At 39.0% G+C, this 23,749-nt stretch overlaps 1 protein-coding gene across 1 annotated transcript in view; it reads right to left on the bottom strand.

The window, feature by feature from the left end:
* The window catches only part of SLC2A13 (solute carrier family 2 member 13), a 281,707-nt gene that overhangs the window by 220,423 nt on the left and 37,535 nt on the right, over positions 1-23,749 (bottom strand). The window contains exon 2 of the mRNA XM_028532728.2: positions 17,231-17,390. Coding sequence (XP_028388529.1) covers positions 17,231-17,390 — 160 coding nt within the window. The remainder of the gene's footprint in view (positions 1-17,230; positions 17,391-23,749) is intronic.

Here is a 23,749-nt window from a genome sequence, read left to right as displayed (position 1 = left end):
AAAAATAATAATAAGGAAAAGACAAAGAGTAAAGAAAAATGCAAATATACATATTAGCTAGCCCATGTGTCCTAAGTGAGCCACCAAGGACAGAATACCTCAGCTCCTCGGCATCGGAACTCTGTTAAATGCCAGGAGTCTAGGTCTGAGATTTACAATTCAGTGCCCTGATGCTAGGATGGGCATGTAAAGCCTGAGTCCAGAGGCTGCCCAAGATAACACATGCCTTATACACTTACATCCTAACGTTTCTCTTCTAAAACAACTTATTTTTACTATATTTTAATTACCTTTCATGATAAAGGTATTTTGATAGCGCAGCTGATGTATCATTTCAAACACAATAAATATGCTCCTGAAGGTATGAAAAACAGATATTTTGATAAGAATAAATTTCCATGGCTTTGTAGAGACCAAATGCACATGTCGGGCTGGGTTTGGGGGTTGGGGGCAGTGAGAGGGTGACAGTGGTGGTTTACAGTGGAGAGAGCACAGGAACAGACCGGGGTCACACTTCTGGGCACACCAACCACAAAACCCTGGTCAGGTTACTCAACATTGTAATGCACAGGTGAAGGTGTCTATCTCCCAGGACAGCTGGGATAATTAGATGAAATCATTCAGCTGGTACCTAAACTGGAGAAGATGCTCAGCAAAAACTGTTTTCATCTCCCTGACTCCCTCCACCCTCAACCAATTTGACGCAACTTGTCTATCTCAGGTGGATCATCCGTCTAAACTTTCAGTAGACAGAGTTAACTGATTTCTTTCTTGAGGAAAAAAGCCATTCCTCTGATGACGAGCAGGTTGCAGATAAATAAGAGGTTGCTTTGCTGGAGCACTGATGAGAATTTTATCATGCAACTGAAAGAGCAGGAACTCTACAGACTTCGTTAAGGCAGTATTAGGGACTCACCATCAGCCCCCTACATCCAAGGAAATCAGGAACCAGATAAATGACAATGAGTACACTGAGATGACGAAGAGTATACTGATAAACTAGGGCAGTCAATCCCTAAACAAATAAGCAGTCCCCTACAGATATCATTACTATCAGTAATAACAGAGAATCTCATTATGAGTTAAATCAAGGGCTTCAAACCATGGCTGCACATTAGAATCACCCAGGAGGCTTTTAAAACACCAGTGTCCAAGCTCTACCCAACCAGGAATTTTGATTAATTGGTCTGGGCTCCAGTCCCAGGGAATTCCATTTCACTAAAAGCTCCCGGGTGGTGCTAATGTGCACTCAGGACTGAGAGCCACCGATCTAAGTGTTTTAAAAACCCAGGGGGTGAAAGTGAACAATAAGCACCCATAGTCCACACACCATGGGCAAAAGCCGCGTGCATCCCGGGGGCAGCACACCAAGCTGATGGGAAGGGAAAGCAGGTTGGCGCTAGCAAACATGACAAGCTTTCATGAGTTCTAAAAATGCTTCAGATGCTCTTGGGCATCATGATCACTCACTGCAAGGTACCTTTTAAACTTTCTAACTGATATGGATGAAAACTATTTTCTGGTCCAGCCAGCAGCACCAGCACCTGCCCACCAGAAAACCAGAAAACGAAGGACAGGCACTTTAACTGTGAGTAATGCTTTCACTGGTGCGGTGGGAACAGCCATCAACAAGGGAGACCCACCCAGCTGTTTCACCTCGGGTTGAGCCTTCTTTCCAGGGCCTGGAACTGATGTTCTGTGAATCCAAGACTCTGCACGCTCGGGCGCCAGCCTACCCCACTGCGGCTGCAGGCCCACTGCTTGCTGAGGAGAAGGTAGCCGACACACAACCAGACAGGCCCTTCCCTGAACTCATCAGTCGCCATCATTCTTGTTTTAAAGGAGTCATAGGGTCTCACCTATGAAGCCAAAGACAAGTGTCCTCTAATAAATGACCATTTCAGGCAGAATTTTGCAGTTCCCTTCTCTGAACAGATAATATGTGACTTCCTGATAACATGATAGACTGATATAACACCATAAAGACATTCCTTATTCTCTAGCAGTTCCTTAAGGGTGACAATTATGTTCCAAATACATGAAAATCTACTTGAATGTTCAAACTCATCTGGACATGTAATCATTTAGCCACAATAATAGCAACAGTGAGAGCTAACACAGCATTTTGTATGTGTCCAACACCGTTCAAAAGACTCAAGAAACCTTAACTGATCTGTCTTCATAACAACCCTGTGAGGTGAGTACCATTATCATCCACATTTAAAGACAAACAGGCTACAAAGAAAAAGATCTAGTATGCAGTAGGACTAGGCTTAAAATCTGGGCAGTATGGCTCCTGTAACAAATGCTCATTGTAAGTCAAGCTAAAGTAAATGTTTAATGAGCAGTTAACATAATTCTGCAGCATTCACAACAAAGGGCATTAATTGACCTCAGTTTCACATTGGAAGGCTTTTGAGGATCCTTCCAGAAGTTTTACTGTTCACTGACCTGTGTTAAAGGCAGCAGAGCACTGGAGAACAGCAGGTGGAGGGGCTGGCTGGGTGCAGTCACCCCTATCACACACTGCACAGCTCCTCACACAGAAGCACCCCTGGGCTGGGGAGCTGCAAACTATACTTAACCAACACAGGCCCAGTAGGGGCAAATGGGATATCTTATTATTCTCTTGACATCAGTGTGTTACTATGAAAATAGCTGAGTATTAGTTACAAGTATCTCACTTGTAAGGGTAAATGTGTGTTGCTTACTTTAAACTCTCCGACAAACTGAATTTTTATTTTACTTGTATTTAACGTACACAGGTAAACTTTCGTGTAGATATGGTAACAAGGAAGTAGACAGTTGAAAAGATGACCAGAAGCAAAAAAAAACTTGACTTGAGATTCGATCTTTTAAAAATACTTTACACTATAACAAATATGACAGATCTCAAGTTTTTCTCTATACTTCATTTTTCAATCTCTGCCTCACACAGGCCTCCTCAAGCCTCTCTCCTTCCAAAAGAAATTGTGCAGAAGGAATTATATCCTGCATCTACATCCTGTTTATTTCTTTTCTCCCCTCCTTTTTCTTCCTTAAATTCCCAAATGAAGTTTGCCAGTGCCTTACAGGAGAAGAGCTATATGATTTATGGTTTTAATTGTAAGTCAAGCTATAACAGAAAAACTATCAGAGCTAAGGGAAATGTATTACAATATGTAATACAATAACATAATTCTATGCAACTGTTTGTATAGCTCTCTTCAAAAATGTTTATTTATTCTCACATGAGGACATTTCTTATTCATTGCTTTTAAAGACAGAGGAATGGAGAGAGAGGAATATCGATGTGAGAAACATCCAGGATTACCTCCCCCGTGCACCCACACCGGGGATCCAACCCCCAGTCCAGGTATGTGCCCCAACCAGGAATCAAACCCACAACCCTTCGGGGCGACGCTCCAACTGTGCCACACACAGCAGGGCCTGTTTTCATAGCTCTTGAGGCACTGAATTCTACAAAGGAAAGACACTTCTCACTCTGAAAAGCACAGCAAAGGTTTTTTGGACACTGCACTCATTTGGCCAATTATCCTCTGAAAAAGCCATGGGAGTATTAAGGTCTAGTTCAATAACCACTTTCTTACTTATCTCCCAAACTCCTGTTGTAAAAAGTATACATTTTCAAACCAAGTCTTTACCTTGTAGCTTTCTAGCCACAGAAAATCTTGATGTTTTTGAAACATTAAGATTAGCTCAATGACAACCTCTGGAACTTCATCTGGAGTAGAGGGAGGGTTTTTAGCAATATTCTCTATTATTGAGACCATGGCAGAAGACATATAAGAAAAAAAAACTGAAAAAAAAAATCAAGCAACAAAATTGTATTTGTAATTCTAATAGTTTCAGTCCCACCTGTCTTCTAACCAACATTCTGTTTGTATCTATTTGTTATTGATTTACAAGTCATCTCTATGTTTGCTCATTCTGAATAGCTCAAATATATAATTTAGAGGAACAGCATAAACATTAAGATGCTATGCTTGCCCCAGCACCAGCTGGGTGGCTCAGTTGGATAGGTATCATCCTGCAAACCAAAAAGTAATTTGATTCCCGGTCAGGGCACATGCCTAGGCTGCAGGTTCGGTCAATGGTCAGTGAAAGTGTGCCTTTAGAAAACAGCCAATCAATGTTTCTCTTTCACATTAATGTTTCTCTTCCTCTCTTTCACCCTCCCTTCCCCTTGCCCTATCCCTCTAAAATCAAAAATAAAACTTAAAAAATTAAAAACAGTTTTTTAAGGGATGTTATGCTTTATTCTTTACAACTCTACAGTTTCAAACTGGCATCCTGTCACTTATAACTATAAAATAAATAAAACTCTAAACCTTTCCCCCCAGAAACAGTTCGCTGAAAATATAAAGTTCTGCAGGTAGAATCAGTTCCCTAATGAAGATTTACTGTGTTTGCTTGGAAAGCTAAGACTGAATTTCTTGTGTTCTTTCTCAGCTTCTTACCTAGGTAACAACTTCTGAATGCATATTAAGTGCCTAACTCTAAGCCAATCATTAAGCATCATGAATAAACTTAACCAGAGATAGAGTCATGCTATTTCAGTACAAAAACATCCCCAAGCTGAAGTTTTCCAGTGATGTTTATCATTATATCCTGTTGAGGATAGTGAAACATTTTCCTTAAAAAGGCATAATCCAGACCATTCAAACAACATCCAAGAACACTGTTCCTTCGGCCCTACATCTAGAGCAGGGGTGTCAAACTCATTTTCACTGGGGGTCACATCAGCCTCACAGTTGCCTTCAAAGGGCCGAAAGTAATTTCAACTCCTTAATAGTTAAGGAGTAGTTACATTTATACAGTCCTAAAATTATTTCAGCTCTTTGAAGGCAACCACAAGTCTGATGTGGCCCCCAGTGAAAATGAGTTTGACATCCCTTGAGCTATCTGACTTCATTATCCAAAGTTCCTATGGGTTTTGAGTTTTCTTCATATACTTCTCTTATACTTAATAACCACATGAGTAATGTGTTTACTCAAAGATCCTAATTATTGAATTTAGAAAAGATATAGTCGTTATTACATATCAATTACAAAATATTTACCAAACATAAAGTGTGACTTATGAAATATTTTCTACTTAATGCAAAAGCTTTAGATGCAAAATAATAACACTGAATTGAGTCACCTGCTATAGTTAAAAATCATTTCAAAACCTATTTTACAATTTCAGTTCATGATTCACAACTCCATTTTAACAGATAAGAAATTAAAATAAGAAAGCACTGCCAAATTATCAGATGGTAAGCTAATTTTTTCACTGCCATCAAGGAGCATGCAGAACATCACCACTGATGACTGATGACCTAATACTCCGGCGGCTAGAGAGTAAACAGGAGACCACAGCTGGAGGCGCGTAAGAAAAAAAGAAATCGGTGTGTCACAGTTGAAATCTTCCAAGTAAAAAGCAGGTGATATATGATCAGCAAATGAGCAATTTTTGTGTTACTTATTGAATATTTCTGTGTAAATTGTAAAAAAAAATCATTGCCAAATATGTAAACATAAGAAGATATTAATGGTATATTTAGCTAGGGAAAAAACCCTCAAAATAATCTGATGTCGATATATAAGGTAGGTGGTATAGCCAAGTTTACTTCAAGTTATTGCAATTCTAGTTTTGTAGAAAAAGCAGGTTTCCTTGCTTTCCCAGAATAAGATGTGATACTACTGAAACAAATTAGATGTATTTTGCACAGATATTAGGCAGAGAGTTTTAACTAACATGCAAGATGCATTTGACTTGCACAAAATTCTTGCACAAAAAAGTACTAATAGTGAAAATAATGCTCATACAACCATATCTACACAATTATCCTCTTTGTATCAAATTCTGAGAATCTTCCATAGGCAAAGCTCCGGGCTAGGTATTACAGACATATGGCAATGATCAGCAGACATCCCTTGCTTCAAGGAGCTTACACTCTAGTAATCAGCAAACAAAATAGGATGGTTTAATTGCTATGACTGGGGTGAGGCATAGTGTAGGAGTAAGGAGAAAGTTATTTCAACAAAGGCTATGAGAAAAAGTATCATGGCAGAAACAACATATACATTATTTATTGCAATGCAGAAAAGGAATATAATGGGGGGGCAACATAAAGTTCAGATTAACTTTTTTAGGTAGAATTGGTATATGATAAAAATGAAGAGATCCCAATCAAGAAAGAGAGAACATTTCCATGATGTGAGAGAGTTCCTTTGCAACCCCCTCTTTTCAGGGAATCCCCATCGCCACAGACAAGCATAAACCAAATTTCTGCCCTCACAGCTTATTCTGCATGTGGATGACCCTCATATGGGACCATGGAGATTCTACTCTTTTGTTTCCACCTTCTTTCAATCTCAATACTTAAAAGATTTATCCACGTTGTTCTTCCTTCTATTTCACTGATTTACTTATCTACCCATACCAGACTGTCTTTTAATTACGTTAGCTTTACAGTAACTCCAGTAAGAAGACAGTGAGTCCTCCCACTACGTTCTTCAAGATGTTGTAGTTTAAGCAATTCTAGGTTCTTTGCTTTTCCCTAAACTTTTTAGAATCAACTTGTCCATCTGAATGAATGTAAGTGCTGACAATGGACATCTTTGCCTTGCAACTGATCATAAAGGAAACCATTCAGGCTTTCACCACTGAAAATAATAGGTGCAGATTTTTCTGAACATGTCCTTACTGAGTTGAGAAAGTGTTCTACTTTGCTGAAAGGCTTTACCATAAATGACTATTACTCAGTGAGATGTTTTCTCTGCATATATTGGGATGATTGTGTAGGTCTTCCTCCAATGAATAATTTCAAAATGGTGACTTGCATGAATTAATTTATGTTAAATCAACCAGACTTTCCAAAAAAAGAAAAGCAAAGAAAAGAAAAAGAAAAAGAAAAAGAAAGACCTGGTCATGAATGATTATCCTTTTATACCTTGCTGGGATCAATTTTACTAATATTTTGTTAAGGATACTTTTAGACACTGCCTAGGATTTTCTTTTCCTTAACAACTTAGGCCATAATATCAGAGTTAATATTGGCGCCGTGTACCCACCTGGGAAGTATTCCATCCACCCCCATTTTTTAAGGCTTTTCTTTAAACTTGCCATTGTCTCTTCCACAAATGCTTTAGAGAATTCACCAGCAAAATCATCTGTGCCTGAAATGTGTTTTGTTTTTGTAGACAGGTAACTACCAATAATGATTTGATTTGTTTTTAAAAAATATATGGATATACAGATATTCAATTTTGTATTTTGTCACTTTTTTGCTAAGTTCCAATTTTCATGCCAATATGCCCATTCCATCTAAGTTGCTGAATTTATGGGCATGACATTGTTCAAAGTATTCCCTCATTATTTTTATTCATAGAAATGATGTGCTCTCTTTCACTTCTAGTACTGATAATTTATGTTTTGTCTTTTTTTCTCATGTAATCAGTCCTAACACCTCAGTCCTGTTAAAATGGCTATTATCAAAAAGACTAGAAATAACTAGACTAGTGTTAGCAAGGATGTGGAGAAAAGGAAACTACTGTAGATTATTGGTGGGAAAGTAAACTGATCTAGATTCCACTTCTTGGAATATATCTGAAGAAAACAAAAGCACTAACTCCAAAAGATATACACACTCTCATGTTCACTGCAGCTTTCTATTGGGTTAACATTTTTTTCTTTGAAGATAACATCCCATTGTCTCCTGCCCTCCACTGTTTCTACTGTAAAGTCCGCCATTGCTTGTATAGCTGTTCCCCTTCGTGTAATGTGCTTTTTAAATCTTGGACCCTAATTTTCCCTGTATATTTTGTTTTCATTTGATTATGATATATCTGGATATATATCTTGGGATTCCCTGTGGTTCTTGAATCAGTATTTAACACATGCACAAAATTCAGAAAATTTTCTGCCATTATTTCTTAACATATTATTCTTTGTCCCATTCTCTCTCCTTCTTGAACTTCAAGTACATGTATATTAGACTTCTTGGTATTAATTAGATGTACATAAAATGACTCAATATTCTACCCTAGGCCACTGTGACTCTCTTTTTTTCCCACCTTATTATTTTCTCCTTTGTTGGGAACTGCCCTGCCTGGTTTCAGGAGCTGTAACCCCTCCATGGCTAAGGCTGAGTGAGTGACCTTGGGACCAGAAGCCCACTAAGGAGACAAAGCTTATCTCCCTGGCAGGGGCGCCGCCTCTGCTCCTTTTACTTCACCCTGCCTGGGCCCCCAATACTTGATCCGTTAGCCAATGATGGGTAAGATTCCTAAAAGGGGGGACGACCTGAGACAGGCTCAGGAAAGGGCTTGCGGGGGTATAGAAAAAGGGGGCGATGGACCCTCGTCCCCTTGGCTTTGACATAGCCTGAGTCCTCATTCTGTCTGCAAGAAGTCTCCTAATCTCTTGGCTGCCTTACTTCCCATGCCTGACTTAAGCCTGAAACAATGTTGGAGGTGGGTACAGCCCTGTGCTGAAAAGGGTGGGTTCCCTAGGGTGATTAACCCTAAGGAAGAACGCATAAAATCCTATGAAACCTACACTGCTAATATCCTCAATTTAAATAAGGGTCCAAGCAGGAAATGAGTTTGTTCCCCAAAGTTTTATGGCCATTTAACTATCTGAACCTGACTCAGAATAAGCCCTCAGAGTTCTTTGAATGTTATCTATTGTTTAATCATTTCTGCCTGACAATGACTGATGAGCTTTACATATACACCTGTATTCCTGTGCAAACTGAATCCAATAAAAGCCTGTCAAGGCAAGGGTCGATGCGCTCTCCCCTTGACAGAGTGGCCAAGGCGCTCCGAGGCTTTTTCTCCTCTTGAGAGAGAAGCCACACCGTCCCTTTTCCTCCACAGGACTCAGTAGTCCGTGTGACTTTGTCTCATATCTCATTCACAATGTGGAGGACCCCACAAGTCGGGATCTGTGTCACTCTTTCAGATTAGGTGATGTCTATAGGTCTATCCTTCAGTTTCCAGATCCTGTCTTCTGTCATCTTCAATTTGCTTTTGAGTCCATCCAGTTAATTTATTTTTTTTAAATTTTAATCATTGTTCAAGTACAGTTTTCTGCCTTTTACTCCTTTTCTGGCCCACCCACCCCAAAATTTTTAAATTTTACCTTCTAATGCAGGTATTGTACTTTCAGTATTACATGTGTATGTGTATATACGTTTCTCTGCTGAGATTCGCCATCTGGTTACTCTATATGACTAATTTCCATTAAGTCCTTAAACACATTTATTTTTATTTATTTTTAAAATATTTTTAAAATATTTTATTTAAATATTTTATTTAAAATATTTTTAAAATATGTAAAATATTTTAAAATGTTTTATTTATTTATTTTAAGCATCAGTATGTGGTTGCCTCTTGTGTGCCCTCAACTGGGGGCCTGGCTCATAACTCAGGCAGCAGACTGGGAATCCAACCAGTGACTCTCTGGTTCGCAGGCTATCACTCAATCCACTAAGCCACACCAAGTCCTTAAACACATTCAAAGTAGCTGTTTTCAAATCTTTTCTAATCCCAACATCTACAATCTACATCATCTTAAGATCTATTATTGACAATCTTTCTTTTAATTATATTGATAACCTGAAAGACAAAGGTGGAAAAGAAAGAGAGTCTCAGTGGCCTAGGGTACAACACTGAGTCATTTTATATACATCTAATTAAATCTAAGTAGTCTAATATACATGTAATTGAAGTTCAAAAAGGAAAGAGAATGGGGCAAAGAGTATATTAAGAAATAATGGCAGTCACTATTTTTTATTCACATTGTCATGAATTTGTGTGTGTTCTGTGTATTGTGAATGATAAAGTGTAGAGAGTCTAGATTTTCTTCTCTTCTTCTGGAGAATGTGGACACTGTCCCATCAGGCACCTTAAATCTGTACAGGCTTGGTTTCAAACTTGGCAAGTATGACTCTCACTTTTGACTTGGTCTCAAGAAAACCCCTGGTCATGCAACAAAGCCTTTATTCCTATGGTGTGGTCCTTTTGGGGTCCTACTGGACAGCTCAAGCTGGTGGCCCATCTAACCTGGAAGGAAAGTTTCAAAGTCCAAAAATGTCACTCCTCCTATGGGCAGGAAATAACATCTCTCTCAGCTTTTACCATCTGTTACTTTCTGCCGACTCCATGGAATCTCTCCTGTCTATTCATAGTTCAGCAGTCAGAAAAACACTTGTGGTGAATTAATGGTCAGATCTGGAGGCTTCGTCCTCTACGGATCATTCTTTCCCTGGATTTTATTCCCTCGAACTCCAACTGTTCTGGACACCAAAAACTCTAGCCACTGACACCACAAGTCTATAAAACTGTATTTTCTATTTAAGTTCTAGCTGCCCAGCCTCATGGATTGAGGGATGCCATCAGGGATAAAGCCATTAATGTAGACCTCACCATGAACCATTCACTTCAGTCCCAGTCCAACCTTGGAGCTGGACCTCCCCAGTGACTTAAAAGGCTTCTTATATTCTGTCTGTGGGATATACTGGTTATCCTCAGGGAAGGGCAATTCTTATAGAAAACCATTCTCATCTGTAAGCTGTATTTACTTTTTACCTGGAAAATCCAGATAATTGAATGTGAGAGCAATTTTTATTGCCAGCTTTAGATGCGAGATATACAGAGGCAACCTAAAACTCCCTGGAGATAACAGCAAACAATACACAGTAGCATTTAAGAATTTGTATGTTTGTGCATAGCCATTAACTCATTTGATCCTAATGATAACATTGTACAATTACTGAAGCATCAGCTACATGAGGACATTAGAGCTTAAATTAATTCATGTGCTGTAAAAGCAAGTCTTAAATCTATTCCTCCCACTGCACGATACCTTTATGATAAACAGTCCTGTTTTAATTCTGTCAACAACAGTATTACAACAAATTCAGAATTAATGTATTTACTTGTAAACAGGCTGCTAACCAAATCCATCTTTCTCAAAACGGCCACTGCACAGTTACCTTGTTAAGATGAAAATTGCTTCATAGTCTGTATTTTGTATAGAGCTAAACACCACTCATTTATTAGCACAAATTATAAGAACACTTTCCCCAGCATAAATTTGTTTAGAAATATCACCCTCTTTTAAATACTACTCTAAAAAGCAACTTATTGACAAGATTTTTAAAACTGTAAAATATGATGGGGGAGGAAGGCTCATGATTTTTTCATCCCAAGGTAGTATTGATTACTGTAAAAATTATTTTTTGTGACTTTCAATAAACAAACTCAACACACTGTTAAAGAGAGTGCAACGGAAGGAAAGTTCTATTCATGTCCACTGAGGACGACCAGCCTGCCCACATCCCTTCCATCTCGCTGCTCTGAACTTCTCACTGCTGGCTAAACATGGCTTTAGAGAATTATATTTCCCCTAGAAGGTCTCTCTCCCTCACTATGCCAAAACCCTCTTATTCATAAGATCCAGCTCAAATAGCTTTCCACTGTGAAGCTAAGTTATTCACTGCCCCCCACCCCGGAGTTCACATCATTTAACAGCATTGATTGTTTAATTAACATGATGATGAAAAGTCTCTCCTTCAAAAACAGAGATGCTTGAAGACGGGCACATTTCTTATTGATCTTTTACCTCATTACCAAGCATAAGAGTAATATATAGTAGCTGTCTGAAAAAAAATTCTGAATGACTAAATTATTCTCATACTAACACACGTCTCTACCTATATTCTGGCAGCAACCTCACAAATAGATTCTCTGAATCGATCCAAGAGCTTAGAGTTCCAATAAATTCTGAGCATCACTGTCATTATTAATCTTTGACTCATATTACTTCATGCCCTGCTCAAAAAAAAAATAATAGTTCTTTTTGCCTTTAGATCGAAGTTCCAGCCCAGAATGCACAGCTTCCAGAACCTGGCTGCAGTCCATCACTTGTGTCACCACCTTCCTCTCAAGCCTCCTGACGCTGCTGCCACCTGGCTGACACCCTGCACCCGTCTGCACCTCTCCACGAACCCACCGATTCCTCAAAGCTCGGCACGAGTCTCCTGCTGTACACGAATCAGCTGGAAGACACTCCAGGAAACTCTCACGTAGATGTTGCTATAGCACTGATACTTTCCGTTTCTCATTCAACACTTCACTTCAAAATTTACTTCTTTAGCAGAAAAAAAAAGCATCATGTTAAATGATGAAACTATTTAGCACACTCACTTAACATGGTTGTGCACAGACTAGTGAGGTGGAATAAGAGAACTCTAGTTTTCAAAAAAGTTAAATCTGAACAACATGAGTAAAAAAACTGACATGAAAGAGAAGAATGTAGACCCTCTACAGCGATACCATTCTTATTCACATTAAGATTCACATTCATATTACGGTGCATGCAATTACAAATATAGAAATACTCATTTGAAAACCAGTTCTGTCCAGGAAAGAAGGACAAGTGGGGCTCTGGGGCCCAGAAAGGTGTGTTACCTTGAGGAATAGAAATGTTCATAGGCTCAGAAACTAATGCTCTTTCTCTGGTTTTTATGTTGATTAAAACACACTTATGATTAATCATTTAGTTTTTCAGCAATCTACAGAGTATATGTATTCCTCAGTATATATTGGCATTCACTAATTCTGGTTTATAATCTGTATCCTTTTACTTCAGTTAAGCATCCCTTCCTTAGGGCCCAATCAATTCAGCTCTGTTCCATAAACGTTTATTGAGTATTTACTATGTCTAAGGCCCTTTCCTAGATTTAAAAATGAGTACACGGTCAGTGACATTCAAGAGCTCCAAAGCGAATTAAAGGAGATAGACAAGTAACTAGTTCGAAATAACATAGTAACTATAAAATTGAAGCTATGTACACGAACAAAAGACAGTTTCACAAGACATAGCAGAGATTTAAAGAAGGAACAGCAGACAGACCAGTAAACCAGAACAGGGTAGGAAAACATTACAGATAAAGGGAGCCGAAGGGGAAGAACAATCCCAGGCACATGAAAAAGCAAGACGTGACTGGTATAGACAGAATATACGGGACGGCTGTTACATGAAGGAGATGGCACGAAGGCAATGATGAGTTACAAAAAGCTAGAAAAGCATTATCCAATATGCATTGGATAATGGAATACACTACAAGCCATGAAAATGAACTTTTTTTTCCCCCTGTAGGAAGGGAGGCTTTGAAGCATTTTAGCAGTGACATGCCCACATAAGTGTTGTAGAACACCATGGTGGCTGTTAAAATCATTTTACTATATGATTCATATAGTATATGAATAAATAAATCATTTTATTTATTGAGGGTCTGCTACATGCCAGGCTTTACGTCAGCAATAAAAACAGAAAACCGTTGCTTGCTTGAGGTGTATAAAGTGAGTAAACTTCACTATGTTTAATAAGCAAGATTTAAAAATACTAGCACAGAAAAGGGCAACCAGTGATAAAACTCTGTATTATTATTAACTACCAAACTACTTCTGTCATCTTCATAAGCACTATATTATAGTAAGTAAAAACAAAATCGTTGTCAACACGGTTAGTCATCAGGGAAATGAAAATCAAAACCATGACAAGATGCCACATCATACCTACCAAGATGACTATAGTCAGAGAGACAGACAATGAGTGTTTGGCAGGATGTGGAAAAACTGGAATTCTCATACACTGCTAAGGGGAGATACAAAACAGCGCAACCTCTTTGGAGGACAGTCTGGCAAGTCCTCAAAAGGTTAAACGGAGTTACCGGATGACCTAGTAATCCCACTCCTAGGTGTATATATACTCAAGAGAACTGAAAATATAGTCTACCATGCAAAGTGAACACAAATGTTCAGAGCAACATTATCTGTAATAGCCAAAAAATGGAAACAACACATATGTCCATCAACTGACGAAAAAATAAACAAATGTAGTATATCTGCATCACTTACCAACAATTAGAAATGAAAATACTGATGCATGTTACAACATGCATGAACCTTGAAACAATGCTAAGTGAAAGAAGCCAGTCACAAAGGACCACATACACTGATACGTGAAATATCCAGAAGGGGCAAATCTATGGAGAAAAAGAGTAGATTAATGGTTGCCCCAAGCTGGGAGGAGCTGGGAGACAGCCCAAGGGGGCAAACTTTCTGCTTTGGGTAATGAAAATGTTAGAAATTTGATAATGGTGATGGCTACACAGCCCTGCACATATAATAAAAGGCACTGAATTGCATACTTTAAATGGGTGAATTGAATGGTACATGAATTGTCTCAATCAAGTTTTTTTAAAAAAATCTAATCTTTAATGACATCTTCAAAACTTTTATTCCCCTTTCCTCATGAAACCAGATGATATCCTTCCCAGCACAGAATGTATTATAACTTTAGAGTACTTAAAAATACCAACTTTTTTCAATCTTCTACTGGAAATTCTTTTTTTTTTCTGAGAAAACTAATCTTCCAGTTTGGCAGAAAACAATTTATTTTTATGACATCCAAACAGTAAGAGAACAGAAGCTTCGATCCATCTGCACTAAAGGTGAGTTAGTCCTTCAGCGACAATGAAATCTAAGAACTTTTTCTTTCTGATTGATCAGTTTGACCTTCTGTATGTCTTAATCTGATTGCTAAAGTAAATGTTATCAATAATTATTTTTTTATTATTTACTTGTCATTGATATAAATGCTAAAAATTCTAAAGTTGATTTCAATTTTTATTTGCTTGTAACCACATCCCTATGAGCCCAGGAGTCAGATAAGATAAACATACTGCGAAAGATGTTAAATGATGAGAGACAATAACACAAAAAACTCACCTGTGAAAAAATATGTGTTTGCGTGTATGCGTAAGTTAATGTGTAGTTCTACGAATGATGAGCGTGTTCAAGTGAGCTGGTATGTGAATGCCCTGGTCTGAACACCAGCCCAAGTTATCTGTCCCATCCTTTCATCATTCACTGCTGGGCCCTCCAGTGTTGTGGCAACAACTCACACATGTGTACCATTCGGCTTTACTGCAAATAATATGGCTCCACCTTCAGCTAGAATCCCATGGTTATTTGAAAAATCGTTTCTGTCTCTAGGCTTTCCTTTTTATACTTTCCGCAATACCTACAAGCATTTAACTTTTTTCCCCCTCTAGCTGTCTCCCTATCAACTCCAATACCCATCTTTACATATAAAGAAAACAGAAGCCATAGTATGTGTTTCCCTTCACTGTCCCTTACAACTCACCTAGAGCAGCCATCACCCTTTGTTCACTCATCAGAATAGTAAATAACGATAATGGGGATTCATCATTTACCGAGCATGTGCCATGTACCAAGCACTGGGCTGAGTACTTTAGATATAACAATTCATTTATATCCCACTACAATCTTACGAGGTAAGTATTTCTGGTCCCATCTTAGCTCATGGGAGCTAAGTACCTTGTCCACGGTCATAGCTAGTGAGTGAAAAAGAGAGACCTGAATCCAGGTCTATCTATAACCATTGCACCCTGCCTCTGAAAAGTGTTCTAGTAACATCTGACCTAAGACCTCCACTTCTGCACGGGAACACCACAGCCATCGGTTACTTTCACTACTGCATGATCTTCCTCTGTTTCCTAGCCAGTGCTGAGATAAAAATATCTAAATTGCTATACTCGACTCAAAAACATGGCTTGTGCAACTTTAGATTTCCATTTAAAAACAGATTTTAATAAAATTACATATATATCTATATTAGTTACATTAATAAATTTTAAACCAAATGTAAATAGATGATTTAGATCTTAAAGATATGTGGGAATGAAAGATTAATGACCTCCACTGAGCTTCCAAGAAAAACTCAAAATATCAGGTTATACTCATAACAGTTATTTCCTGTTCCTTATTCATCTAAAGAGTGGGGGGGGGGTTCCTGCTTATTAATTTTTTCCAGTAATTTCTCCCTTTGGTAGAGAAAGGTAAAAAGCAGTTTAGCAACACAGGGGAACAGAGCTAGTGCTTCTTAAGAACAGTGTCTGCCCTTCACTGGTCCTGACCTGCGTGGGCCCTAAGTGGCTTCACTGGGTTCTCTCACAGACTTTTAGTAACACTTCAGTCCAAGTCTTCAACGGCCCTTCCTAGGCCACACGATTCACGGTGCTGCTTACACTGATATTTAATTCCCCTCATCCACACTGCACTGAATCCTTTTTCTTAAGCTGTTAAGAATTAACTTCAACACTGTAATTACCATGGAAATAAGTACCAGAGCCATCTTGTTCAATATTTCATTCCCAGGCCCTATTGAGTAGATGCTCAATAAACATTTGTTATAATAAATGATGAGAAGAAAACAAGTTAAAGAACACTGTGTAGCCTGTTATGCTTTTTAATAAAATCTCCCAGAACAGTTACATGAACTTGTTTTGAATACTATGATATCAAAATTTAGAGACTATACTATCTTTAAGCTTTAACACAGGATTAGTTTGTTTTTTACAATATTCAGTTTGAAAGAATTTAAAAGCGGCTTTAAAAACACTTTTGCATTTCTTTTGATTCAAAATCAACCAAATAGTGGGTCAAGAATTTTAGAGAGATGAGAAGGGAGGGAGAAAAAGGGAGAGAAGCACTGCAGTGAGAGAGAAAAACATCGATTAGCTGCCTTCCACATGTACCCCAACTCTAGACCAGAGACTGAACCTGCAACCCAAGCATGTGCCCTGACCAGGAATCGAACTGGTGACCTTTCAGTTTGCAGGATGATGCCCAACCAAACTGAGCCACACTGGCCAGGCTAATTTGTGTATTTTCAATTTACATGTATTACTATCTTTTTATACAGTGCAGCTAAAGCTTTAAAGACTGGGTTTTCTTTCACTCAGATCATGATTGCAGCCCCCTAAATCCAAAGAGGATGTTAGTTTTATCTGCAGTTCAGAAACAGTTTGTCACTCACGGATACAATTCAAAAACTTCATGCATATTTATTGCTGCATTCACTTTTAAACAAATACTGCAAAAGAATTCACAGTGTGAGAAATGTCACCTAAATGCTAAAAAAAAAAAGCCTGCAAATATCAATTCTCAATGGTAGGTACTAGTCTATCACTAAAATTAATACACACTTCTCGTCTACTTTCACTTTTGCTGAATGCTACCCAGTTATAAATAAGGTATAATGAACCAAAATACCCAGTTATGTTTTCCCTATCATTTCTCAATTTTCTCCCATTCCCCCAAAACATGATTTATTTGAAAATTAAATAGAAGACTATGCACAGACCTCCATCCATCCTTTTGGAGATAACTGAAGGCTCCATCAACAACGCTTGCAAAGAACTGCCCTCCAGTGATGAAGAGGGTATTAACGGTGACCAATCGGCCTCTTAAATTGGGGGGTGAGACCTCGGCGATGTACACTGGCACTGTCATAGAAGCGATGCCTGCAGGGAAACAACGAAAAGTACACATAAGACATTTACTCAAGATTGTTGCTGTTGTCATAAATATTAATGGCAGAGTTAAGACACACACACACACAGGCCGGGTGTTCCACTTTCAACAAAGGTTTACCACTTATTTAAAGATTCTTTTTCTAACTAGTGACAACTACAGATAAGTAAAAATGTATGTGAGATACCAGTCTCTGAGTACCATTTTTCATATTATCACTTGAAAGCCTGTACGTGAAATACCTCTAGAGATCTCAGATAACTTTAGAATGCATGTAAGTATGCTTTATAATTTCATGAGGACTAAAAATAGGAAGATGCTTCCTAGATAGAATTAATGAAACATTTTTAGTCTATATGGAAATGTAATCAGACAATGGTAAGAATAAAAAATTACTCCAGAATACATATTAACTATTCAAAGTCATCATTTCTAGCAGACACACCAAAACTCTTCATCAGTTTACCAACGAGAAATCCATACATTAAATCACAGTATTCAATTGTCCAGAGGTACATTTCAGAAATAGGTTACAATAAACAGTACTTTGAAAATTTAGTTTTTGAAAATTAATGATCTTAACTATGAAATAGATAGCTTTATGGTTAAGACATATTTCTATCTAAAATCAATGCAGCACAATCTATGGTAGCAGTTCTCAAACCTCATTATTACTACAATCATTTGTGTAGCTTATTTTTCCAAATAAAGATGCTCTCACCGCACCCACCCAGACTTAAACAGAAAACCGTGGAGTTGGGAGATGAGCCTGTCTTTTAAAAATGCTCCAGGTGACCCTGACGCTCACCAGGTATTTATAAAACTACAGTTCCATAGTCCACGGTTTTGAGCCAACCTGAAACTATTTCTACAAGAAAATCTGGCCTCACTGGTCCTATCTAGCTCACTTCCCAGAGGCACTTCCAACTTCTAACCTAAAACTAGTAGGTAATCAATATACACAAACAGTTCAGGAAGAAGAAGAAGAAAAAAAAACTAAGCAGGGTTAGCTAAGAATATTTAGCCTTTTTCTATCTGTAGATGTTAAAATCAATCTCTAAATTAAATCAGAACACCAGTGGGTTGTGTAATAGACCCATCTACAATGGCTTTTAATGAACTGGTCTGCATAATGCAAAGAGCAGCCTGCATTGGAAGCAGCAGCATGAAGAAATCCGTTGCAGTGTGTTCTGGGCAAGCGCTTGCTGAAGGTACTATTTACCACATTCTGGACAAGAGACATTTCCCTTCAGTCTCTGTAACGGCAGTAGTAGTGCTTCCAAAAACTGACTTGTGTTTTTCATTGGCTCTATAAATCGCATGGCGGTCTCTCATGTCCCTCTCTATGTAGGCAATCAGAGGCCCCCTGACACCAAGTGTTTTAGACTTCATGGTATTTATTCTGTGAAATAAACTCTCTTGGATGCCACCATCATCTCCAATTTCACCTATTTTGAATTTTATTTGTTTTGTTCTATCTTTGAGCAAAGCAAATAAATAAAAGTACAGAAAGATAGGATTTATTTAAGTAACATGTTTGCTTCTGGAATATTCATTGTATTGTTGCATAACTACTGGTAAGTAGTTGCAAGGTTTGCACACAACTCAGGCCATTTACACACTCTGTCGTTTCCTGCCCATATATGGCAATATGAAAAGCATCTAATGATTTTATGAGCTTCCTAATAAGCATGTGCTAATAAACAAAGTATAGTCTTCCCATTTAAATCAGCACCCTAAAGAGCTAAAAATTTCCATCTGACTGCTAATTAATTTAACAGCACAGACCATCCTATAATGTCCTTCATCTAACTCAGAAAGAGGAAACATTTGCAACAAATGTTGACCTTTTTTAATCTTTAGTTCTTTCATGACTAAACTTTAAAAATTCAGACAACAGTAACTGATTGTCTGGATTTCTTTTTCTTCTTTGGTCTGGCTGTAAACAGGAATCCAGTCTCTCTCCTTTGCCGGAGGTCTATACTCGGCCATCTCGCTCACAGGTGGGACCGCGGATATCGGGGCCGTGGCTTCAGGCAGCAGGTGTTTGTCACGAAGCCCATAGAGCTCACTAGGTAGCAAACGCAGAGGTGTCCCCAGGCCCTTGTAAAGGTTGACTATTAAAGATAAACAGCACAATACTGAAAAGTAGCAGATAAATGCAGAGGGAAAAGACTGAAGAACTACAAAAAGACAGACTCGCTGCAATCAGAGTAGGAAAGAACTGGAAAGATCTCATGAGTGCTCCCATTGACTTGACACTGTTACAACTTCTTGCATTCGATTAGATTGTTTCACACAGGGTATTTTGTCTAATCCTCAGAACATTCCTTTAAAGGACACAGAATTATTCCCACTTTGCCAGGAAGGACTTCACCTCAGGTCCCACAATGGGGAAGTAAGTGGACGCACTGGACTGTGAACCGGGCAGTGAGATTCCAGAACCTGGGTGTGAAAGCACCAGACTACACTGACTGCCCGCCACAGATGAGGGCAGGCTCCAGAACCAGCGGGTTTAAACTCCAGCCTTGCCACGCACTAGCTGGTTACGTCTGGACAAGTTACTTAACCTTTCTGGGTTCCCCATTCCTGATCTATATATTATAAAAAAACAAAAGTAACTCATCCATAGAAGTGGGGAAAACTCAATGAGTTAATGAATAAAGTACTTAAAATTGTGTCCAGCCTACAGAAAGCAGTCGGTGATATCAGCAGTATTTCTATTACTACTATGTCACACTAGATAGGAGGCATTCCAACTTTTCTGATTCAGTTTGACCTGTGTTAGGTGCTAGGATTATGAAAATAGTAAGGAAGCAACACACAAACCCTACTCACAAAACATGCAATCAAAAAAATGTGACAATAACATGGTAAGGGCCCCAGGACCACTATACGCACTGCATCCTCTTTTGATGCTGACAGAGGTGTGCACTGACGGTGACTGGGTGATAGGAAGGGCTGGGCAGACAATTCTGTAGAAAAGAGCATGAGCTCATAAAAATATAAAATCACACAGGGTTTTCTCAATGGGTGCACAGAAAGTGTTAGGCAGAACATGTGTAGGAATGAGGTGGCAGGGGGATGCTTACAGGGCACAAGCCATAGAAGCCACATCCATTTATCATCAGCGAGTGACCACTGAATACTGATCTGGGCTGGGCACTGTGCTAAAGCACTGGGGACGGAGTGCTGTGACAGCAGAAAGACATGCCTTCTGTCCTGAGGGTCCGCTCAGACAGATGTGTTTGAACATGTAACTGCATTCCAAGTATGATGGGTCTTACCAAAGGGGAAGTGTCGGGGAAATGAGCCAATGGCAAAAAGACTGGAGGAGGAATCAGAAAAGCCTAGGGTGAGGTTATATTTAAGCCGAGACCAGGTGAATGAGCAAGCTAATAGCTAGGTGGGAATGGAGGGTGAGAGATACTTTAGACATCAGACCAGCTTAGACAAAAGCTTTAAGGCAGGAAGAACAGTATCCTGTTGAGGGGGACTATTTCTGGTGACGTGGGCAGAGACCAGCCACACAATACAGAATCGTCGAAGCTATATTAAGGGTTTGGTACTAAGAAGACTTTGCATAATGTAAAGGAGGAAGAGTCACAATCAGATCCATGTTCTAAAGGATCATTTTGGTCAGAGTAGGGGAAACTGATTGCAGGGGAGAAATGAGTACAGTGACAGCACTGGAAATGGAGTAAGAAGGAGAGATCCTAGAACTGTATATTTTGTATTGAACTAAAGAGATGATGGATGGAATGGGAAGGATGAGGCTAGGCAAATTCAAGGACAATGTTCAGATAGCCAAAATAAGCTGCTAGGAGCTTGATGGGAACTTCATACAAAGAAAAGGGATAGTGGAGGAGAAGCAAGTTTGGGTGGACCAAAGATCAAGTTTAGACTTGTTGAGAAAGAGGTGCTCTGTGAAATACACAAGTAGACAGCAAGTAGACCACTCTGTAAGTATGCTGGGAATAAAGATTATTTATATGTGAATGTTCCCAGCCTCCCTCACTTCTCCCACTCAGTAAGAGTCTATGCCAAAATAACCAACTTCTCCTTCATCCTTAGGGAAAATCTGGTCTTTGTTAACCTAGTTCTTGAGCTGTTATCATGCTAGACGAGAGGAAAAAGATGGAGAAGAAAACACAGGGTAAAGATCTGGTTTGTGGGAAAAGTTCAAATGAAAACAGACTGGAGAGTGTTGGGGTATAAGACTCTGGGTCAGAAATGGGAAAAACTGGGAGCCTGAACAAAGCAACTGACTGAGGCTTGACTAGGAGCGGGGTTGTGAGAGAGAGCAGATTTTAAGAAATACTATTGCCCTAGCCAGTGTGGCTCAGTTGGTTGGTGTGTCGTCTGTAAACCAAAAGGTCACAGGCTCAGCTCCTGATCAGGGCACTGCACTTATGTTGCAGGTTCCATCCCAGGTAGAGACACGTGCAACAGGCAACCAATTGATGTCTCTCTCTCACATCAATGTTTCTCTCCTCTCTCCCCCATCCTCTCTCTCTAAAAATCAATCAGCATGTCCTCAGGAGAGGATTAACAACAACAAATAAAGAAATATTGCTGAGTTGTAACCTACATGCTATTATATTATTCAAAATACAAGAGTAGTTATTACTTTTCAACTACTTTTAGTGACTGGATTATAATGCAACTCCTAACTGAGACTGGGCTAGGCAGGGTTTGGGAGCTATACAAGTATCTGGAGACCAAAAGATGCATCATTGTGGCTAGTGCCCATAACTGAAACCATGGAAATGGAGAGCTCACAAAAATGGGTATGAGAAGAATGCCTAGAACCGAGTCAAGAAAAATTTCAATATTTAAGGTACTTCTGAAGAAAGAAACTGAGCAGAAGCAACCAGCAAGCATCTACCTTCCTCTTGAGTACAGTTATTTCTTTTTATGTTACCATTTTAATTATTATGTAAGGGCATTCTATTAACAGGTGGGACAGATATTCATTATCCCTCTAGGGAAGTAAAGAAACCCAGCCTTAGGAAGGCAAGAAGAGATCAGAAAGTAACATCACAGCAAGTTAATGTGAAAGTGGGTCTCACAGATTTAAGTCCGCTGATCTTTGTAATGTGCCACTCCAGGACGGAGTGGCATGCCTCTCTTTAGAATGTGACCCTGTGTAAATTCCTCAAACACATTTTCTTTTGGCCCTATTTCCTGAGCTAGCACACATGAACTTCTAGTGGCAGGAGGGTCCAAACTCCTCTGCTCCCCCCACCAGCTATGTGACTTACTGCCACCAGGTGTCATGTTGAAGAGCTCAGATGAATTACTCTGAAAACTGAGAACTAAATGTGATTAATTACATATTTTGAGCCTGATGAGTTTAAACCCATAAAACTTCTTTATGAAAACGCAGAACTATAAAAGAATGCTGACGATCAGGAAGAGTGGTAGACTCAGGGTCACTATACTCACATCTGTTCCATATGCAAATGTTACAGGCCTGCCGCCCTACCGTGCTCTCAATAGAACCACCCATGCAAAACATAATGTGTGGATTTCCAAATAAGGCCGGTTTTGAAAAATCTTGGACATTAAGCTATGTCACCCCAAAATCTCCTTTCTACTTAAGAGAAACACATGGAATTCTGTCCCCAAACAAAACTCACTGTTTTCATAAAGAACACTTAATATTGTATGAGATTCCCCAAAATTAAGAATTACGTGTTTCATAAATGGATGCAATTAATGATACTTACATTTTAGCAGATCTGTGAAGAGCTTTTGATTCCTTCCCTATTCCAGTGAAGGGGTTCAGAACAAGCTTCCCCAAGAGGAGCCACTCGGCATGTAAATTACTTTGAGCGGGAGGCAACCGAGACCATGAGGACTCAAGAGAAACGTTTACCTTTTTCTCCCTTTAAAGAATTTAAATTAGGGGTCCTGCACATAATGAGTTATTACCAGACATAACTTTCTAAGACTTAACAATAGGGCGTGGTACTGAACATCTGTTATTCTCATCGTCCTTTAAATGACCTTCCTCCCCTCTGAGGCCCTAAGGCATCTTACCTCATCCTGAGCTCTGAATGCCATATAGACCTCATTTGAGCTGTCTCTGAACCTCTCCTGTGTGTGTGGTGTCTGCCTTTCTCATGTGTCTGGGGCTCCTGTACATATGTATGTAATTTAATGTATTTTCTCTTGTTAATTTTTTATGATGATTTAATTACTGGGCCATCCAGAAGAACCTGGAAGGGTAGAAAAAAAATTTCCTCCCCCACAGCAATCATTAATCAAATAAAACAAATGTCTGATAAAGAAAGAACAAATTCTTAACCATCCATACTAAGCTCATGAATTAAAATTAGCATAA

This window comes from Phyllostomus discolor, chromosome 2 (assembly GCF_004126475.2).
Source record: "Phyllostomus discolor isolate MPI-MPIP mPhyDis1 chromosome 2, mPhyDis1.pri.v3, whole genome shotgun sequence".
Taxonomy (NCBI): domain Eukaryota; kingdom Metazoa; phylum Chordata; class Mammalia; order Chiroptera; family Phyllostomidae; genus Phyllostomus; species Phyllostomus discolor.
The sequence above is the reverse complement of the archived record's forward strand: the minus strand, read 5'-3'. Positions and strand labels throughout refer to the sequence as shown.